The 23,226-nt window shown below is 37.3% G+C and overlaps 1 protein-coding gene across 2 annotated transcripts in view; it reads left to right on the plus strand.

The window, feature by feature from the left end:
* Window positions 1–413: 413 nt before the first annotated feature.
* The window catches only part of Stk38 (serine/threonine kinase 38), a 47,761-nt gene continuing 24,948 nt past the window's right edge, over window positions 414–23,226 (plus strand). Inside the window, exons 1-5 of one of the 2 annotated variants that reach the window (XM_027943762.2) lie at window positions 414–685; window positions 5,977–6,112; window positions 19,537–19,588; window positions 20,698–20,820; window positions 22,978–23,061. In XM_027943762.2, coding sequence (XP_027799563.1) covers window positions 5,982–6,112; window positions 19,537–19,588; window positions 20,698–20,820; window positions 22,978–23,061 — 390 coding nt within the window. In that variant the 5' untranslated portion in view covers window positions 414–685; window positions 5,977–5,981. The remainder of the gene's footprint in view (window positions 686–5,976; window positions 6,113–19,536; window positions 19,589–20,697; window positions 20,821–22,977; window positions 23,062–23,226) is intronic. The other variant, XM_027943763.3, reaches the window with a different exon arrangement.

The raw sequence follows: 23,226 nt of genomic DNA on the forward strand, positions 1-23,226 counted from the left end.
TACATACCAAACTGGCTAAATCCGAGTAATGTTTGTCATACAGTTAATTGTATTTTGCCAATGTCAATTTCCTGGATTTGATAATGCTGTACCTTATGTAAGATGTTGAGAGAGGCTGGGTGGGTGTTGGGTATACGGAACTTCTCTGTATTAATTTTGTAACTTCTTGTGCGCCTACAATTATTTCAAAACAAAAAGTAAAAATCCAAAACAAAACAAGGGGAACTTCCCCAGTCCAGCCCAACGCAGCCCAGCCCAGCCCACCCCGAGACCGCCCCAAACCGCACACCAGAACCTCGCAAGCGAGAGAAACCTGGCGAGGGCTGAGGGGTGAAGGTGGGTGGGGCGGAACCGCACACGCGCAGTTCGGCAACCCCGCCTCGCGGCCGCGACTCGCGCACGCGCAGTTTCGGTCCCGGGCCGCCGCGGCAGCCCCTTTCAGCGGCCGGGGACCGGTTGCCTTGGCCCCTCTGTGCCGCCGTCTTTTCCGGCAGTTGGGGCGCTTCCTGTTGTCCTTCTCCCGCAACCGCTGCACCGCGCCTACCTCAGAGCTGCTCGAGAGTCCCATCCCTTCTTCTGGCCGGCCGGCTGCTGCCACTGAGGCTTCTCCGGTTCTCGCGTCGAGACCGCTGGCCGGGCGGGCGCCTGCGGCTGTCAGCCGCCAGCCCTGCCTCCCCGGGCTCTGGTGAGTGTCTGGCTGACGCCGTCTCCGCGCCATCCCGGGCTTTCCCTTCATCTCGCCCTCTTCTCGACTCCTTCTGGGCTCTCCCCTCCCTCTGGCGCCCTCTTTCTAGCCCTGTCCTTTGAGCCCCTCGGCCCCCTCCTCAGCCTCCTGTCAGTCTCCCGAGACTCCTTGTGGTCCTCTCCACATTTCCCAGTCTCAGGCTCCCCACCCTGGCTGGCCTTTCTCTTTCTCTGTGTGCAGTCGGGGCGGGGAGCCAGGCTCTCCTTTCCATGTTGCCAGCTTTGTCTGCTCGCTGCCAACTATCAGTTCCCCCTGGGATCTCGGTCATCACGATTTTTCACCTCCTTTTCCTTTATCTGGGGTTTAAGAACCCGGGAACCGTTGTTCCAGGTAGAGAAGTCGAAAGCCCACTTTGGAGTGGTTTGGTTAGTTTTAGGATACTGGGTTTCTGATAGTTTTAAAATCACCGAAAATGTAGGGAAGGCATTTAAGGAAGAGGTGGAAAAGGAACGGAGCCGAAAGAAAGGAAAAAAGTCAATAAGAAGTTAGAGGAAATTCTGTGTTGGAAAATGTGCATAATGGCTAATAGACCAGATTTCCCTTTGCACTCTGAGATACCTAAAAGACATGACAGGGAACTTATCTTTCTGTAAAACATACAAAGGAAGGTCGGAGTGAAGTAGACCTAATGCTGCCTCTTCCTTTCAGCTCACTTGGCTGTGAATTAGCTGACTGGTACATATGGTTCCCCAAACACAAAACCACCACCACCACAAGAACAGATTTCCCTCTGCACCCCAAACATAGGTAGCAGCTCCCCCTTCTATGAGGACAGCTCCATCCTCCAACTCTGCATACAAAGTCAGCTCTATCCCAACCCTCCCCCATCATACATACATACTCTCATCTCCTAGGAATGGACATCAAAAATGAATATTTTTCCTAGTTAATGTTTTTTAAAGGTGCTTATTAAGTGCACAACACTATGTATGAGATGGGGCAAGAATATTAAAACAAGTATAGGCGGGCTGGGGCTGTAACTCAGTGGCAAAGCACTTGCCTAGCATGTGTGAGGCACTGGGTTCGATCCTTAACACCATATAAAAATAAAAAAAAAATAAAATAAAGGCATGCTGTCCATCTACAACAACAACAACAACAACAAAAAAAAGAGTATAGGACACAGTGTTTGCTTTCCAATGGCTTAAGGTTCAGGATAGATCAGACATAGATGTGACTCTTAAGGAAGTCTTAGCCCCAAGGTTGAATTATCCAAATGAGAGATAATGAATTGTTAGTCACAAAGAAGTAAAGTATTGGTGAAAGAAAGGTTATTTATGGAAGTAACAGTAGCATTATAAAATCAGCCAGCCAAACTAATGTCTAGTTTGAATAAAACTGTGGTTTTTATTTGACCATCTTTTGAGTGCTTCTGATTTTTATGAGGATCACATGCTTTCACAGATTTTTAAAAACTCTGAAGGATTTCTCACCTTCCTATTACTCCCTAATTCTTCAGGGTTGAAGGAAAATGGAATACATAGGACAAGGAGTCTAGTGGCTTGTGGGTTAGGGCAGGAAGATGCGACTTATGGAAAGCACGAGGTAAAGCCCCTTCATATAAAAAGTGCTTGGTTGGCCTAGTCAACCTATAAATCGCTATTGGGCAATATTAATTGAATTTTTGATTACAAGTTATTGGAATTAGGCTAAATCTTATATGTGTGGAAGAAGAGAAGGAAGAGGAAGATTTGAAGGCAGATCAAAAGAAACAACTTTCACCTTTACATTAGAGACTGTATGTGAAGATTGAAATGTGACTGTATGTGAGGCTGTATGCTAAAGCATTTGTTGGCCTGATGTATGAGTATCTTTGAGTACACTTAATATCCTGTTGACCCATTTTTTTTTTTAACGTGTGTGGTCCTAGGAAGTGAACCCAGAGATGCTTTACTACTGAGTTATATCCCCAGCTGTTTTTGTTTTTTTGAGACAGAGCCTTCCTAAATTGCTGAGGCTGGCCTCAAATTTGCAATCATCCTGCTTCAGCCTCCAGAGTTGCTGGGATTGCAAGCTTGTGTCACCAAGCCTGACTCCTGTTGATCTTTTTAAGTTTAGGATACTAACAATGACTTAAATGAGTCAAAACTTTTTGGGGCTGGAGTAGTGGCTCAGGGGTAGAGCACTTGTCTGGCATGTGTGAGGTCCTGGGTTTGATCCTAAGCACCACATATAAATAAATAAATAAATAAAGTAAAAAAATCTATTAAAACAAAACAAAAACTTTTTTTTCCATTTTTTTATGTACTTATTAGTGTAAATATACTTTGTTCTTTTAGCTTTGTTGACAACAAAAAATCATTTACATGCTCATTTCACATTTATTAATTGCATTGTTTGTCTTAGACTTAAATACTCTCAGGTTGTCATATTTTCCTGTTGAAATAATTTCATTTGTTAAAATGTAACTACATTTATGTAAAGCGTCTCCAGAAATTTTTGAACAAGGAATAGTCCTCAGCTCTCTCTTGCTTTTGACTTCGTTTTTAGATCTGGTTTTAACTTTCTTTCCAAACGCACTGTAGAGTGCATGTGGTTTTCATTGTGGGTGGAGGGTTCACAGACTGACAAATAAGGAACCACACCCAAGCTTCATAAACCAGAGGTTTTATAAAATTCCTCTACTGATACTCAAAAAGCATTTGAATTTGCTCTGGTATTAGTAGAAACTTTCCCATTTTAAAAATACAGTAAAGTAGCTCTGAACATAATATCTTTTAAAAATATTAGTGCATTTTAATTATTTAGAATAATGAGTTTCATTGTGGCATATTCTTACATGCAAATAACTTCCTTTGATCATATCCAATCTCTATATTCTCTTCTTTATTCTCCCTCTCCCTGCAATGCCTTGAATTTGTTATTACTGTTTTTTTTTTTTTTAAGTATTGGGAATTGAACCCAGGGCACTCTACACTGTACTCCTAGTCCTTTTTATTTTTTATTTTGAGACAAGGTCTTGCTAAGTTGCTGAGGGTTTCAAAAAGTTGCTGAGACTATCTTCCTGATGCAGCTTCCCAAGTTGCTGGAATTACAGGGCCATGTCACCATGCCTGGCTTACTGATCATTTTTGCACCTCATGAATCAAAATGTTTGACACTGCCAGGTGTGGTGGTGCACACCCATAATCCCAGTGACTCCTGAGGTTGTGGCAGGAGGATCACAAGTGCAAGGCCAGCCACAGCAATTTAGCAAGACCCTATCTCAAGATAAAAATAAAACAGCTGGAGATATAGTTCAGTGGTAAAGCACCCCGGGGTTCAATCTCAGTAAAAAGGAGCTACATTCCCAGCCCATCCCCACTTTTATTTATTTATTTATTTTAAAAATATTTATTCTTAAGTTTTAGGTGGACACAGTATCTTTACATTTATATGGTGCTGAGGATCGAACCCAGGGCCTTGTGCATGCTAGGTGAGCACTCTACCATGAGCCACAACCCCCAGCCCCTTTTATTTATTTTTTACTTTTTTTTGAGAGAGGGTCTTGTTAAGTTAACTCAGGCTGACCTTGAACTTGTGATCATCTTGTATCAGTCTTCCAAGCTGCTTGGCAGGCATGTGTCACTGTGACTGGTGGGATTTTTTAAAACATGATTTTCACCTTAGTATCTTGTTTAAATACTGCTAATGTTAAGCCTTTTTTCTTAGTAATAGCAAGTGTTTGCACAATCCTTATATGCTTTAATTTAATCCATGAAACAATTTAAAAATCCGCTAAGTATTAAGAGGCAAAACCTTGAGTCCTCAGTGGCTCATGCTTCTAATCCCAGCTACAGGAGAGACTGAGGCAGGAGGATGGAGATTCAAGGCCAACCTTCGAAACTTAGAGAAACCCTGTCTCAAATAAGATTTAAGGGGAAAAAAAAAAAAGGCTGGGGATTTAACTTAGAATTTAATCCCTTGTACCACAAAATAGAATATATATATTTTTTTTAACTCTTTTTTTTAATATTTATTTTTTAGGTGTAGATGGACACAACACAATGCCTTTATTTTTATGTGTTGCTGAGAATCGAACCTGGGTCCTGCTTATGCTAGGCAAGCTTTCTACCGCTGAGCCAGAATCTCAGCCCAAGAATATATTTTAATTGTCTTATTATTTCATTTTAGGCTTTTTCATACTTCCAGTTCTGTTATATATTCACATTATTTCTGGTTTTTCTTTGTCATTGTAATGTTGCATTGAACCCCATTACTTGTGAATCTTTATGGATCTATTTTAATTTCTTCAAGATTTCCAATTTCTACAGTAAAACAAAATCTGTGACTAAAATGATTATTTGTACATATATATGTGCTCTGACATAGCCTTAAGGTATTTGATAAATATTTGTTAATTATTTGAATTTATAAGTTAAAGATCTATAAATGAAACAATATTACAAATATATTTTACGTCTTTTTTCTTTTGTGGTCCTGGGGATTAAACTCAGGCCTGTTACCACTTAGCAACACCCCCCCAGCCCTTTTTATTTTATTTTGGGACAGAGTCTCAGTAGGTTTCCCAGGTTAGCCTTGACCTTTCCACCCTCCTGCCTCAGCCTCCTGAGAGAATCACTGGCATTACAGGAGTGCACCACCACACCTGGTTTATTGTATGTACTTAATTTATGTATGTCGTATTGGTATCTTCTTTTTCTTTCTGAAAATGTAATACTGTGTTGTAAAGGTATGTTCATGTGGCTTGTAAGTACAAGTAGAGTTGCTTCTGTGTTGCATGGTATTTCTTAGTATGCATTCACTGCATTTTATTTACTTATTTCCTTACTGAATTGCTTCCAACCTCTCTTAACACAAATGATGGCATAATGAACATCCTTTCTGTAAAGCACATCCTGTGTATGTCCCCTCAAGAGCCTGTGTGGTCATTTCTCTAGTCCTTATACCCTAAATATGGAGTTTTTCAGTCACAGAACCTTAATATGTATTTATTTTCATCAAATATTCTGTTTGGGGCTGGGATTGTAGCTCAGTGGTACAGCGCGCTTACCTGGCATTGCGTGAGGCCCTGGGTTCGATTCTCAGCATCACATTAAAAAAAAAAAATAAATAAATAAAGATATTGTGTCCATCTACAACTAAAAAAATATTTTAAAAAATTCTGTTTGTTTGACTTGTTACATGTTATCTGCTTGTCCTCTGGAAAACTTATACCAATTTACATTTTTACCAGTGAGGTAGGAGAGTGGGTTCTAACTCTAAAAGTAAAACCTCTTCTTTGTTTCTAGAAGCCATGGCAATGACAGGCTCAACACCTTGCTCTTCCATGAGTAATCATACAAAGGAAAGGGTGACAATGACCAAAGTGACATTGGAGAATTTTTATAGCAACCTTATCGCTCAACATGAAGAACGAGAAATGAGGTAAAGAATTCCGTTTGAAAAAATTGTATCATGGTTGTTGCATTCATGTCTAATATCATAAAACACACTTGATATTGTTGAAAGGAGACCAGATTAGCACAGCCGTTTTATAGCCTCTCTCACTATAATGGAATGATGGTGTAAAGGATTTCCAAATTTGCCATTAACCCACTTATTTCTACATTTCAATTACATAATATTCTATTGCATTATAAAGAAAAAATAATTAGGCCAGATCATTGGAGTTCATTGTTATGGTAGTGTGATGTGATGGATAGAACAGCCTCTTGGAGTCAAACCCCAGTTAAGAGTCCTGAATCTATATCATTTAGTAGCTATCTGCTGTTGAAACTAGTTCCTTAGTCTTTCTATATGTCAGTTTCCCCATCAAGAAATGGGAATAATACTGCCTGTCTTGTAGGATTGCTGTGGGGTTGTTTTGAATACCCATCATAGTAATCACCTAGTTAGTGGTAATAGTTTCAGTTATTATTGACTAATCTGTGTATGCTATCCATGTGGTAACTCATAATTAAAAATATTTTCTGGGGGCTGGGGTTGTGGCTCAGCAGTAGAGCACTCGCCTGGTGTGCATGTGCAAGGCCCTGGGTTCAATCCTCAGCAACATAATAAAGGTATTGTGTCCAACTACAACTAAAAAATAAATATAAATTTTTTTTCCTGCAATGTTTTATTATAAAGTATTCAGAAGTACAGAAAGGTTGAAAGAATTGTATGATGAATACATGTATTTGTATCAATCATCTAGAGTCCATGATTATCATTTATTATATTTGCTTTATCACATATCTGTCTTTTCATCCCTCTCTCTATTCATTATCCATACTTCAAAGTATGTTGCAAACATCAATATTTTTTAGTTCTGAATATTTCTGCTTGTATAACATTAACTAGAGTTTAATATTTATATGTATATATTTGGGGGTGAATGCAGGGAAAGGCATAAGTCGAAGGGTACCATGTGATAAGTTTTTACAAATGCATACACCTGTGAAACTTAAAATCCTTACCAAGATACAGAACATTACCATCCTCCTAGAAAGTTATTTCATGCCTTTTGCTCCTTGGGCAGCCACTGTTGTGATTATACAAATGGAATATGTAAATGAACTCATATACAAAGTACTCATCTAAGTGAGACATCTTTCATTCAGCATAATTTTTTTTGTGTGTGTATGTGTAACTGGGGATGGAACCCAAGGGCGCTCTACTACTGAGCTTCATCCCACCTCTTTTTTTTTTTTTTTTTAAATATTTTTTTTAAGTTGTTGATGGACCTTTATTTTATTTATTTATTTATATGCAGTTCTGAGAATTGAATCCAGTGCCTCACACATACCAGGCAAATGCTGTACCACTGAGCCACAACCCCAGCCTTATCTCCATCTCTTTTTATTTTTCACTTTGAGACCAGATCTCACTAAGTTGCTGAGACTGGCCTTGAATTTGTGATCCTTCTGCCTCAACCTCCATAGTTGCTGGGATTTACAGGCATGAGCCACCACTCTGGCTTTCACTGTGATTTTAATTTGCATTTCTCTGATGATTAATGATGTTAAAACATTTTATGTTTTTTTTTTTTTTGATCATTTGGATATCTTCCTATGTGAAGTGAAGTGTTTGTTGATTTTTATTTTTATTTATTTATTTATTTTTGAGAGAGAGAGAGAGAGAGAGAGAGAGAATTTTAATATTTATCTTTTAGTTATCGGCGGACACAACATCTTTGTTTTTGTATGTGGTGCTGAGGATCGAACCCGGGCCACACGCATGCCAGGCGAGCGCGCTACCGCTTGAGCCACATCCCAGCCCCTGTTGATTTTTATTTTTATTTTTTTTACCACTTAAAAAAATTGCCAGGTGTGGTGGCACACGCCTGTAATCCCGTCAAAACTCATGTGGCTGAGGCAGAAGATTGAAGTTCAGTGCCAGCCTTATAATTTAGTGAGGTTAACCTCCCGCCTCAGCCTTCTGAGTTGCTGGGATTATAGGCATGTACCATCATGCCTGACTGTCATTTAAAACATTTTTTAAAATTAATTAATTTATTTTTTAATTGTAGTTGGACACAATATCTTTAATTAATTTATTTATTTTTATGTGGTGCTGAGGATTGAACCCAGGGCCTCGCACGTGTTAGGCAAACGCTCTTCCGCTGAGCCACAACCCCAGCCCTGTCATTTAAAATTTTGATGAAATAAAATTTGGCATTTTTTTCTTTTATGGTAATTGTTTCCTGTGATCCCTTAAAAAACCTTTGCCTATGCCCAAGTAATAAAAATGTTCTGTTTTCTTCTGAACATTTTTAGATTTAGCTTTTTCATTTAGTTCTATGATCCATCTTAAATAATTGTGTGTAGAGTTGAGATTTAACTTTTTTTCCTAATGGGTATCCTGTTATTTTAGCATGTTTGTTGAAAAAAATTTTTCCTCTTAAACTGCTTTGGCACTTTTCTTGAAAATCAAATGACCGTATATAAGGGTGAATCTCTTTCTTGGGCTCTCTATACCAGTATCACACCATTTTGATTACTCTAGCTTTGTAGTAAGTTTTGAAGTAAGGTAGTCCTCCTACTTTTTATGTTTTTCTTTTTTTCTGAGATTTTGGACATTGTAGGCTCTTCACATTTCCATGTTAATTTTAGAATCAGTTTGTCAGTTTCTACAGAAAAGCCTAATGGAATTGTGATTGGAGTAATATAGAATCTGTAGATCAATTTGGGGAGGATTGACATGTTAACAATATTGAACATGGACATGGTATATATTTCCATTTTTCAGGTCTCCCTTAATTTTTCTCAGCAGTGTTTTATAATTTTCATGTGTAGATCATATTCACCTATTGCTAGCATTTTTTTAAAATTTTTATTTTATTTATTTATTTTTTTTGTGGTGCTGAGGATTGAACCTCACACATGCTAGGCGAGTGCTCTACCGCTGATCCACAATCCCAGCCCCTAGCATTTCTTTTTTTAAAAAATATTTTTAGTTACGGATGGACACAATATCTTTTTTTTTGTATGTGGTGCTGAGGATCGAACCTGGGCCGCACGCATGCCAGGCAAGCGCGCTACCGCTTGAGCCACATCCCCAGCCCCATCTTTATTTATTTTTATGTAGTGTTGAGAATAGAACCCAGTGCCTCGTGTGCCAAGCAAGCACTCTACCACTGAGCTACAACCCCAGCCCTCCTAGTACTTTTTATTCTATTGTACATAAATATTTGAAATTTTCTTTGTCCAGAAAATTTGCTAGTACATAGAAATATAATGTTTTTCTTTTTTTTTAAATATATTTATTTTTTAGTTTTCGGCGGACACAACATCTTTGTTTGTATGTGGTGCTGAGGATCGAACCTGAGCCGCGCGCATGCCAGGCGAGCGCGCTACCGCTTGAGCCACATCCCCGGCCGAAATATAATGTTTTTTATATTGACCTTGTATCCTGCAAGTTGCTAATTTACTTATTCTAGTTTTATTTTTGTTTTTTAAAGATTCCTTAGGATTTTCTGTGTAAACAATCATGTCATATTCAAATGTAGAAGTTTTATTGTTTTTTTTTTCCCCACTGTATTTACTTTTTCTTGCTTTATGGTACTGACTGGCACTTCTAGTGCAACCATTTTTTAATAGAAATGGTGGGAGTGAACACCTTTGTTCTACTACTAGTTTAAGAGGTAACACACTATTTTACTGTTAGTTATGTTAATTGTAGGTTTTTCAGAGATGTTCTTTATAAGTTGAGGAAATTTCCTTGTTTTTATTTGGCTGTGAGTTTTTATCATGAGTGAGTGTTATATTTTGTCAAATGTCGTTTCTGTATCTTTGAAATGATCATACTGTTTTTCTCCTTTTTAAATTTAATTTTAATTTTATTTTGTATTATTATTAGTATTATTATGGTACTGGGGATTGAACTCAGGAGTTCAGGGGTACTTTATCACTGATCTGCATCTCTAGCTGTTTAAAAAAAAATTCCCCCCCATTTTTTTGGTACCAGCGATTGAACCCAGGGGCTTTTTACCACTGGGTCACATCCCAGTGGTAAAAATAATATAGAATCTGTAGATCAATTTGGGGAGGATTGACATGTTAACAATATTGAACATGGACATGGTATATATTTCCATTTTTTTAGGTCTATAACAATGTTATATGGTAATTTATCCTAAGAATATACCCCTTTTTTACTTTGAGATAGGGTCTTGCTAAATTGCTTGAGGCCTCAGTAAGTTGCTGAGGCTGCCTTTGAACTTGTGATCCTCCTGCCTCAGCCTCCCAAGTTGCTGGTGCACCACCACGCCTAGCCTTTCTTTCTTTCTTTTTTTTTTTTCCCCTTCAACATTTTAAATAGGATATTTAAAATTTTTTATTTTTTTTTTACCTTTATTTCATTTATTTGTTTTTATGTGGTGCTGAGGGTCGAGCTCAGTGCCTCACACATGTCAGGCAAGCACTTACCACTGTGCCACAACCCCAGCCTTTATTTGTTCTTTTTAATTATATATTATTAGGATTCTTTTGAACATTACTATAAAAGATTTAATTTTTTTTCTTTTGCCACAGGGTCTCACTAAATTGTAAGGCTGGCCTCAAATGGCCTCTTGAGTTGCTGGGATTACAGGCATGCACCACTGTACCCAGAACCTTTATTCTATTAATATGGAGAATTACATAGACATTTATTGAAAGATAAATTGCCACAGTATATCTTCAGGTATGTGAAAATTGTTGGAGATAGTTACTGTCGAATATAACACTCTTGAAACCAGAGTTTCAGGGATCATAATTATAACGCAAATGCTTATGAAATCTGATTTAGTTACTGTTTTATTTTAATCAGCTGGTTTTTAATCCTATTGGCTCTACTTTAACTATGGTTTATCTTGATATACATCTCATTCCCCAGGAACAAGGTGATATTTTATTTTTTTTACATTATTAATAAATGTTATATTGTAATTTATCCTGAGAATATACCCCAAAATGGGCAGTTGTCAGTGATTTTTTTTCTTTTTGGGAGTCCTAAGATGAAAAGACTGGTCAAAAGCTTTGGTGGTTTTGCCTTTTTTTTTTTAAAGACAAAATTAATCAAAAGGATGGTGCTGAACTTGGTGTACTCCCAGCTGTTTGGGTGGCTGTGGCATGAGGATTCCAAGTTTGAGGCCAGCTTGGGCAAATTAGCAAGACCTTGTCTCAAAATTCAAAATAACAAAAGTTGGGGATGTAGCTCAGTGGTAGAGCACCCCTGAGTTTAATTCTTAGTACTAGGAAATTTAATTCCTAGTTAAAAAAAAAAAAAGGGAGAGAGAGAGAGAAAGAGGGAGATGATAAGAAAAGAATGTTAGACATTTAAATGAATTAGAAAATGTGATAATTTGTAATTATTAAATCACATTTTTTCATTTAGAAAAAGCATTTTTTATTTAAAAAAAAAGCAGTAGATGCTTGCTTGCTTCCTTCCTTCCTGCCTTCCTTTCTTTCTTGACGTTGCTGGGGATTGAACTCAGGGACTGGTACGTGCTAGGTAAGGTTTTCCACTGAGATATATCCCCAGTCACCAATATTTTGAGTCTTTAAAAAATTAATGCTCCTTGTAGATCTTTTCATTTTGTACATGAGTTGGATTTGTGTTAATTTATACAGTTTAATAAATTTTGGGTTTATTGATAGAATATTAAAAAATAGCAACAATAGCTATTAGCAAAAGTTATCTCAGTAGTAAGTAAACCAAAGTTATATTGTCAGAAATGAGTTTTCAAGCTTTTTGATGTTATAGGGAAATACAGAACCTTGTTAGACATCATTGTAGTGATGTCAAACAGTTGTGATAAAAGAACGTTTTATTAAGAATGCGGCTAATATATAATGAGGGTTTGAAATTAGTATTGGTTTAGGCACTTCTAAAAAATATTTAAATAGTTTTGGCAGAATTTTATTTCCAAAAAATGGGACTCAAATTATATATTCATTTTTTAAAAATTGAATGCAAAATTAACTGGGTTACAGTATTCAATGATAAATTACAATAGAATAAGATTTATATTATAAGAAGTTGACATACTAAACAAAAGACACACTGTGTGATTTCATTCCTAGTGAAAAGGAAGTCTTGAATATGGTAAGTATTCACTATTTGTTCAGCTGGACATAAAATTTACATGATACTATGAATATTTAAATAAAGTGGAACTCATAGTCTGTATTAAAAAAGGTTTGCAAATACGTTTATATGTACTCAAAGTGCCATCTTTATAATCTGAGAACACTAAGACAAACCCACTTACCCATCTCCTTTTTTAAGAATACATTGAATATTTTAATGTTTTCCATCAAAGAGTATGCATGTCTAAGTCAGACTAGTTCATCTTTGTTTTTGTTTTTTTTTTTGTGGTGCTGGGTATTGAACCCAGGGCCTTGTGCATATGAGGCAAGCACTTATATTAACTGTAGTTCACCTTTTTAATATACATGGCTGTAAGCAAAGACAAAACTTACTGAAGAAAGTCCCTTTAGCAACAATGGGTATTATCCATCATCCAAACACTTGTTTCATTTTTGGTTGTGCTGGGGAACACAGGGCCTCAGAAGCACCTTAGCACTGAGCTACACCACCAGCCATTATCCACAGTTTTATAAAGAATTCTGCTTAGATTTTTAAATATGTGCACAAAATGTTACATGGGCAAATTAATAATTATACTTTTGATAATTTAAGTTCTCAGATTTAACTTAAAAATAATAATGCCCATAACTTTTTTTAAGAGACCTCTGATACTATTTTAAAACAATTATAATTGATGTCCTAAAAAGGCACTGTTTAAACATTTCATCATGTAGTAATCTGGACACATTTTTGAGAGTTAGAATTTCCTCTGTCAAATAAATTATCCCCCCAAAGAAAGCGTATTTTATTGAAATATTTCAACTAACCTGACCTTTACACATTTAACAATCCTGTTTTCAGAAATTCACACTTTTGAACATAACTTACACAATTGGGGTGGTATATTTTAAGATGAGACTGTAATACAAATTTTCTTGTGCCTTATCTGGGTACTTTTTAGAACTCTGTAATATTTGACATATATGTAACTTTTGCACTGTTCCATATTAGGAGAGCACTAGGTTATATTTTAAATAAAGAACTTTTGCATGGGGGAGATGTGCAAAGTCTAAAGATAGAAGAAAGAATAAAATTCATTTGGGAATCATTTCCTGTATACAAGTAAAATATGAGAACTTAGAGCAGTTTTACAGAAACACTATGGCAAATTTAACTCCCTGAATGTAGTGTCCTTCATGCAGTACTGAGGAAGGCTGCTCGATGGCCTGGTAGTGCCACTGGTACACTGTAAGCATTCAGTAGTGCAAGATCAGCTCTGCTTCCTCAGCTTGTATTCTGCCTTTTACAGCAGCCTCTGTTGTCATCTTCTCGGGGAACAGCAACTCTTCTATTCTTGTTGGTATGTGATCCTGTGTGCCAAATAGATATTGATAATTGCCAAGTTTTTCATGAAAAATAATGACAGATATAATACATAGCATAGCAGTCTGTGAAACTGAGGAAATAGGCATTTCTTCTGACAAAATATCCTGGATTGTTTCTTTTCTTCATGAAGACTATTTTGGTGGATTAATTTAAAAATCACAGAAACATAAACCTAACTTAACAGAGAATAATGGTATGCCTCCCGTACCCCTCAATCAAATAAAGACTTTTGTGCAGTTTACTCTCTGAGAACCTGCATAGTCTATAACTTCTCTTAGATATTCTTGCTCAGGGATTGGGGATGTAGCTCAGTGATAGAGTGCCTGCCTAGCATACACCAGGCTCTGTGTTTAGTCCTTAGCTCTGAAAAAGTAAGGAAAAAAGATATTCTCATTCAAAATTTCTTAACTATGCCTGTGTTTGGGATGATCTGATACTGAATAGAAATGTGATTAATATTAGTGGCCCAGTGTCAGTTTTATTTAAGCCCCAAAGATGGGTAAATCCAGATGATGATGATGATGATGATGATGATGATTTGTGATGCTGGGGATTGTAACAGGGCCTCATATATGTTAGGCAAGTACCCTTTCACTGGGCTGCATCCCTGATCTCAAATCCAGACCTTCTAGTGGTTTTCATTAATCAAATATCATTCAGACGAGATATCAGTAGTACCAGAGTATAGAGTTGAAGTTCTGTAACTTGTTGAGATTTTAAAAATCTATATAGATTGGGGACTGGGGTTGTAGCTTAGGTAGAGTGCTTGCCTAGCATGGGAGAGGCACTGAGTTCAATCCTCAGCACCACATTAAAAAAAGATAAAGATATTGTGTCTACCTATAACTAAAAAATAAATATTAAAAAAAATGTATGATTGGGCTGGGCTTGTGGCTCAGTGTCAGAGCGCATGCCTAGCATGTGTGAGGCACTGGGTTCGATCCTTAGCACCACGTAAAGTTAAACATATAAAATAAAGGCAAGCTGTCCATCTACAACTAAAAAATTAAAAATCTGTATGATTAGTTTTGAGTGTTTATAAATAGAAATTAGAATAAATTAGGTTTAGAAAAGGGAGCTCATTATAAGTAGTAGTCAGGAATGTGTCCACACATTTTGACACATTCCGATCTTTATTTAAAGACAAAACCTTGGTTGCAGTGGTGCATTTCTATAATTCCAGCAACTTGAGAAGATGAGGCAGGAAGGATGACAAATTTGAGGCCAGCCTGGGCAATTTAGTGAGACCCCATCTTAAAATAAAAAGAGCTGGAACTGTCAGTGGTAGAGTCCTCCTGTGTTCAACTCCCAGTAAATCAGTGACAAAATAAAAATTAGAAATATATGGTTAAAAAAGTAGATGTGTACAAAGCACTATTCATGTGGAAATCAGGGATTCAAATGTGGTCCTGCCCTCCAAATAACCTAACTATCTCATATGGGAAATGAGCACACATGCAAATAAATGGGGCACATAAAAGGCATTGCTAGGGTGAGGTTGGATGTGACTCTCCCTGTGAAAGTGACCTGGGGTCTCTTCCAAGATTCTGATTTGGAATGTTGGAGATGAGTAGCAGAGTGTCTCCACCAAAGGCCGGAGTGGTAGCTAGCCAGTGCTGCCACCGTGAGTGAGCAATCCCGTAGGAGGACCTACTTTAGAGGGTCCTACTTTTATTTTTCTTTATGAACAATTTAAAACAAACACAGAATAATACACTTAGCCTCTTCGCAATATATTCATCCCTCAGGTTCAATAATTATTAATACGTTGCTATATTTATGTCCATTATCTCAGTTTTTCTTGCTAATTGTGCTTTTTCGCTTGTTTATCTTTTGTTTTGGTACCAGGGATTGAACCCAGGGGCACTTAACCACAGAGCCTCATCCCCAGTCCCCCGCCCCCTTTTTAATACTTATTTTTTAATTGTAGTTGGACACAATATCTTTAATTATTTATTTATTTTTATGTGGTGCTGTGGATCGAACCCAGGACCTCACCTGTGCTAGGCAGGCACTCTACCACTGAGCCACAACCCCAGCCCTCATCCCCAGCCCTTTTTATTTTTTATTTTGAGATGGGGTCTTTCTAAGTTGCTTAAGGCCTTGTAAATTGCTGAGGCTAGCTTTGAATTTATGATTCTCCTGCCTCAGTCTCCCAAGTCACTGGGAGGCATGTGCCACTGCGCCTGGTTCTTTCTAATTGTTTTTGTTTGTTGGTTTTGTTTTGTTTTGTTTTTTGGGTACTGGGGATTGAACTCAGTGGCACCCAATCACTGAGCCCCATCCCCAGCTCTATTTTATATATTATTTAGAGACATGGTCTCACTGAATTGCTTATCACCTTGCTTTTGCTGAGGCTGGCTTTGAACTCGAGATCCTCCTGCTTCAGCCTCCAGAGCCACTGAGATTACAGGTGTGTGCCACCATGCCCAGCTTTCTAATTGTGTTTTAAAGTAAATTCTAAATATCATTTCTTTCCAATGTATATCTTCAAAAAATATGGTCATTGTCTTGCGTAATCATGAATCTGACCAAGTTAATAATAGTTCCTTAGTATCATCCCACAGAAAATGCCTTTTTTTTTTGTGGTGCTGGGGATTACATTGAGGGCCTTATACATGCGAGGCAAGTACTCTACCAACTGAGCTGTATCCCAGCCAGAAGATGCCATTTTTAAGCCTTCTTTTAGATTATGCTTGCTATTTTTTATGTTGTCAGGGTCTTTGTGGCTCAGGAACCAATAAATCATTGCCATGATACTTTTTTTTTTTTTCCTGGATACTTTCTCTAATGGGATAATCTCATTGTGTTCAAGGAGTGAATTCTGATATTTTATTCCCAGGCAGGCATTCTATTGAAATCAACTTAATTACACTTGAGGGAGGTAAGATTGTGGAAAACCTCCAAGTTTGTATTTAGATTTTAAATATAGTCAGAAGGAATCTGTTCTGTGACATAGTGGATAATGCACTAGACTTATGGATCAGTCTGGTATGGTTGGTCTTTCAACAAAAATATAGTCATGAGGTATGATGGTGTTTGGTACTCCAGGCACAAAAAGAACTGACCATATTGAGTTACTATTTAAGCTTTATGTCTTTTTTTTTTTTTAACTTTATTTTATTGTTTTTTATGTGGTGCTGAGGATCGAACTCAATGCCTCGAATGTGCTAGGCGAGCACTCTACTACTGAGCCCCAAGCCCAGCCTCAAAGCTTTGTGTCTTACTTTTCCTTATTTTAACTATCTAACCACAGAAATGGAATTAATTTATACTCCTGAAATTATTAGAAGTATAGCCTTTTCCCTCAAATACACATGCACACAGAGATTCATATCCCAAAATATTCTGGGAACTGTGTGAAGAGAGTGGTGAGACTGAGGGGGGAGCCATGTACTGGGATCTTTTTTTCCATCAGAATCAGAGTAGATCTTTACACTTCTTGAGAGTTTGGTGAAAAATTCTTACTCATTGTTTGGTCTTGTAGATTTGTAAAATGAATTTTAACAAAATATTCATTTTAACTAAATAGAATTATTAATAATAAGTTGTCTTTGGCCAAAATTAGAATCATTTTCTTTCTATATTCTTCTCTCTGTTTCCTATTTTGGTCAGGGGCATCATTATCTCCCAGACAAGAAATTTTTAAGACTTTTTCTGTGATTCCTACTGCAGTTGATCTTTTTTTTTTTTTTTTTAGAATTTTTTAATATTTATTTTTTAGTTCTCGGCGGACACAACATCTTTGTTTGTATGTGGTGCTGAGGATCGAATCCGGGCTGCACGCATGCCAGGCGAGCGCGCTACCGCTTGAGCCACATCCCCAGCCCCTGCAGTTGATCTTTATAATAGATTCTTTCACTTCATTCTAGTTTTCCAGCCCTAGTACCAGAACTTCAATGTGTATTTGAATTAGTTAGCCTTAGGTCTTTCTCAGTCACTTGCAGTTCCTGCCTGCCGGTCCATCAGATCTTCATTTCTGCCAGTTAGTATTCTAAGATAGAAATCTTATCACATTTTACATACAACCTGTTAGCTCTTAGTTGTCTTCAGAGTAAGAGCCAACACTGACGTGGCATTGGAAGTGCTGTGTGCGTCAGCCACACTTGGCTACATGCTTTGCTTCACCTACTCTACACTTTTATTCGTCCCCACCTTATATTGCCTTTTTATCTGAAATGCTGATAAGTGGTGAGGAGAGATTCCAGCCCTTGTACTTTTTTAAAAAAAAATTATGTTGAATAAATGAAGATTGTATCTATAGAATTGGTTGTAAGGAAGTTTTGCATGTGTTTCTTACGTTTTATCAAATCACTGTGAAACTATAGATCAAAAATATTCTTGAGGGCTCAGAATATAGCTTAGTGGTAAACTGCTTATATAGTGTGCACAAAGCCCTGGGTTCAATCCTTAGTACCACAAAGAAAAACAAAATTCTCCCATGAGGCTAGGGGTGTGAAGGAGGCCCTGAGTTCAATCTCTTGCACTACCTCCCCACCCCCATTATTTAGTACTCCAAAAATTTGGAATCTAAAGTTTTGATAGTGGTGTCAATCACCTTTTTGGATTAGCCCTCCCTCCTCATCTTTAAATTCTGCCTTTAACTTTGTTATTTATTTATTTATTTTTTGTGGTGCTGAGGATTGAACCCAGGGCCTTATGCATGCGAGGCAAGCCCTCTATCAACTGAGCTATATCCCCAGCCCTATTATTATTTTTTTAAAATATTTTTTTTCTAGTTGTTGATGGACCTTTATTTTATTTATTTATATGTAGGGCCAAGAATCAAACCCAGTGCCTCACACATGCTAGGCAAGTGCTCTACCACTGAGTTACAACTCCAGCCCTACCTTTGTTATTTATTACTCTTCACTCATGGCAGGAAGGGGGAAGAAGGTGTGAAATAAAGGAAGTAGATTTCAGTCACAGAGAGAGAAAGAAGCACTCTGATACAAGAAGTTATCAAATACCAGCTGTTTTGTGGTTTGGTAAGGAGGAAATAACAGAAAGAAAAAAAGAACATTTGGTTTCAAAACAAGATTCTCTATTGCATTAACACATTATACAGTTTTTTTTTTTTTTTAATCAACCCAGGGGCATTTTACTATTGAACTATATTTCCTTTATTTATTTGTTTATTGGTACTAGGGATTGAACCCAGGAGTGCTTTACTCACAAGCTATATATTTATTCCTTTTTTATTATTATTTCTTTGCATTACAATTTTTAATACATCTTTATACCACAATTTATCATGTCTCTGATTGTATATAAGGTATGTTGACACCAAATTCACATGTTCATACATGTATTTTGTATAATGATGAGGGTCTCCTTCCACCGTCCATGCTATTCCCCTTCTCCCTCCCTTTTCCTCCCACCCCTATTCCCTATCTAGAGGTAATCTTCCTCCCTTGCTCTCCCTCCCAACCCCATTTTGATTCACCCCCCTTATATCAGAGAAGACATTCGGCATTTGTTTTTTTGGGATTGGCTAACTTCACAGAGCATAATCTTCTTTAATGCCATCCATTTCCCTGCAAATGCCATGATCTTATTTTTTATTGATGAGTAATATTCCATTGTGTATAAATGCCACATTTTTTTATCCATTCATCCACTGAAGGACATCTAGGTTGGCTCCACAGTTTAGCTATTGTGAATTGTGCTGCTATAAACATTGATGTGCATACTTAGCCCTTTTTATTTTTATTTTTGAGATGGGGTCTTGTTAAGTTGTTGAGGCTGTCCTTGAATTTTGAATCTTTATGCCTTAGTCTCCCAAGTCACTGGAATTACAGGCATGCGCTTCTGAGTGTGACCCTTTTTATTTCTTATTTTGTATAGAATTTCCAGAAAATCATTCAAATATTGTTTCATGTATCTTTTGTTGTTATTATTGTTTGTTTTAGACAAAAGAAGTTAGAAAAAGTGATGGAAGAGGAAGGCCTAAAAGATGAAGAGGTAATTAATACTGGAAAAATCTTCCTTGAAATCCAGCATGGAAAGTTGTTTCATGTCGCTCAAGTTAGCCTTGGTGCCCGGGGAGGAAGGGTTTGGGCTGAGTTACAAAGGAACTTGAGGATTGGCATGCTTCTGGATTTGGGTATTCATGAAGAGGGAGAAGTTTAGATACCCTGGAAAGGAAGACTTCTTTAGGCACCCTTGTGCCTAGATTAGAATTCCAAGAAAAAGGATGAAGTCAATGAGATCAAATTAAAATATAGCAAGATACAGCATTCCTATGAGTTTAGTGAAAAGACTCCATGGAAATGAGGCAAATTACCTATCTCAAATTAGCCCTCTGCCCACTGCCTACAAATTCGGTAGGAGAAAATACAGTTATTAAAAGGACTATGCAGAATAACTCAATGGCAGTGGGAATGCCTTCAAAAATAGAAACAAATCACAGAACCCAAGATGGTTGTGAAAAATATGCAATATTTGTAAGAATAATAGAAAATTCAAGCACACAATAAACCATATGTAGCATTTATGCAAACCCAGAGGAGCTGGGCACAGTGGCTCATGCTTATAATCTGAGCAACTCAGGAGGCTGAGGCGGGATTGAAAGTTGAAGGCCAGCCTCAGTGTGACTTAGTTGTGAGACCCTGTCTTAAAACTAAAAAGGGCAGGGGAGGTACTTGGGTAAAGTGCTCCCCGGGTTCCATCCTCAGAACTGCAAAACAACAACTATGACAAAACAAAATAAACAATAGCAACAAAAATCCAGAGAAAAATAGAAAAACATAACTTTTATTATATATAAAAAAGGTTAAAAGAAAGCATTGTTTATTCTCCTCCATTAGAAATGTTAGAATAGTCATTGCTGAAGTAGATTAGTCAGAGCTTTCAGAGGAGGCAGCCATCTATTCAATGTGGTTTGCTGTCTTGTGTCTGAAGGCCAGGGAAAGGACAAATGATCTCTTAACGATCCTTTTATTGTACTGTCATGTGAGATTGTCTAGTCTGGTGTGGCCCTGTTCTCAAGCAGAGCAAGACACACATATGACTTAGTTGTAGAGTTTCATAATTTCAACTCCTTATTTTTCCTCTTCTTTCTTAAACACTAGAAAAGACTCAGGAGATCAGCACATGCTCGGAAGGAGACAGAGTTTCTTCGTTTGAAGAGAACAAGACTTGGATTGGAAGATTTTGAGTCCTTAAAAGTCATAGGCAGAGGAGCATTTGGTGAGGTAAAAACTATAGCTGCTTGTAAAGTACCAAAAACCCCAAAGTATTTCCAAAGTTTCTAACATATCATTATTGAAATGAAATATGTGGGGGTTGGTGGGTCAGGCATGCACGCCCACGTCCTACCTGCTCTGTCTAGCCTCTTTCTCTCATTCATCCCTTCTTCACTGACCCCGATCTCTATTCTTTTCTTTTTTTGCCAGAGATAATGTTGCTATTTTAAATATTGATCAAGAGGGAGATTTGAAAGGTAGAAGGAAATCAATTTGTTATTTACTCAGTGTTTTTCTCCTATAATCATGACAAAAACCCATTTTATAGTTTAAAATTAATACCCTGAGGAGGGCCTGGGGATGTGGCTCAAGCAGTAGAGAGCTCGCCTGGCATGGGTGCGGCCCCGGTTCCATCCTCAGCACCACATACAAACAAAGATGTCCTGTCTGCCGAAAACTAAAATGTAAATAAAATACTAAAAAAAAAAAGATTACAGATCAGGGCAGAGAATATAGCTTAGTCAGTAGAGTGCTTGTTTTTTTTTTTTTTTTAAAAAAATACCCTGAGGAGGTATGTAAAGACTCAATGTCACAGCAGTTGAACGCCAGGACCAGAAATTGGGCCTAAGTCTGATCTTACGGCTTTTGTTTTTCCCAGTACCACACTACTTCTCCAGGAGCAGACTAGTAATATATCTCCACCCTTTATTCATATATCTCTTAAAAGATAGCCTTAAGATAGAGAATTTACAGAAAGGAGTTATATAGGTAGTGGTAGAGAACTAGAAACATTTGCAACTTTGGACCACCTCCTTTTTTTTTTTTTTTTAATAATTTTACATAATAGTCCTGGGGATTGAACCCAGGGCTTCATGCTAGGCAGGTACTCAAGCATTGAGTTATGTCCCCAGACCCTGGCCCAGATACTCCTTTTTTCTTTCTTTCTTTTTTTTTTGTGTGTGTGTGTGTGATGGTGCTGGAGATTAGACTCAGGGCCTCACACATGTTAGGCAAGTGCTTTACCATTGAGCTACATTCATTCCTAACCCCTTTCCCCAGCTATGCTTATAAATGAATTCTGTTTGATCACTAGATCAAGCTGTTGCAGGAGTTTGAGCCCTTGAAAGAACATTCTTATTAATGGGAAACACCCTAAGTGGGTGACTTGCTCATATAATAGTTAAATTAGCTTTGTATAGAAGGAGTAGCATATTATTAAAAACCAGTACTCAGGGGACATGTAATATTTCAAAGGCACGAGTGAAACATAAAATTGATCCCTTAGTATTCAGAATCACTTTTTTTTTTTTAATTTTATTTATTTTTTTAATATTTATTTTTTAGTTATCAGCAGATACAACATCGCCGTTTGTATGTGGTTCTGAGGATTGAACCTGGGCCGCACGCATGCCAGGCGAGCGCACTACCGCTTGAGCCACATCCCCAGCCCTCAGAATCACTTTTGAGACCCCTTGAGAGAGGGAAAAAAATCTTAGAATGGTTTTCTGCTCAGGGAGAAAGGGACATGGGACTCAGGAAAAACTTGAAGCAAGGGACAGAGAACTTTGTTTTGGGAGAGAAGGGGAGGATATGCAGTAACGTGCCAAGAAGTTTTTCTTTTGGTTTGTAGACTATTAATTTTCTTTTCATCATAAAATTATCTGTTCTCTTTTAAAACCTTGGAAAATATAAAAGAGAAAAAAAAAACTGCATGAAACTTTAACATTTTACTTCCAGACATTTTTCCTGTGTGAGTTTTTACTTTTATTTGTAAATGTTGTTATAATCATTTGCTTAAGTTTTCAGATGTGATGAGATAACATGCCAGGGATTTAACTCATCCTTAAGTTTGGAATTGAGAAGGTTTTAAATTAGATTGGTTTGCTCAACTGGGGAGCCAAAGCTGTTCAAATATAGAGATGTTTGAGAATGTTACCAACAGTGACAGTACTACTAAGTTTTGAGATGCTGAAAGCATTTTCTTCTGCTTCTTTAACTACTACTTGCTTATTTCAAATTATGATACTGTTTCAATTTAACTTTTTGGGCCCTACTAAAACCCCAAACAAACAAACAAACAAAACATCCTTATCTTTGTCATAACACATGAAAGCATGAACTTGGTAGCATGGACTTTTGACTTGGCATTTCTTTTGACTTTTTAAGGTGCGGCTTGTTCAGAAGAAAGATACAGGGCATGTATATGCAATGAAAATCCTCCGTAAAGCAGATATGCTTGAAAAAGAGCAGGTAAAGCATAGTTGGAACAGTATTTTTGGTTATCCTCTGAATTTTTTGTCTCTAAAACTATTTTCTTAGTTGCAATGTATATTTTATTATAGTTTTCTTTAGCTCTGTTACGTACAACTATACATAGGATAACTACTTTTTACCCTTACAAAGAAGTGGTTACAT

Source organism: Marmota flaviventris, chromosome 6 (genome assembly GCF_047511675.1).
Source record: "Marmota flaviventris isolate mMarFla1 chromosome 6, mMarFla1.hap1, whole genome shotgun sequence".
NCBI classification, from domain to species: domain Eukaryota; kingdom Metazoa; phylum Chordata; class Mammalia; order Rodentia; family Sciuridae; genus Marmota; species Marmota flaviventris.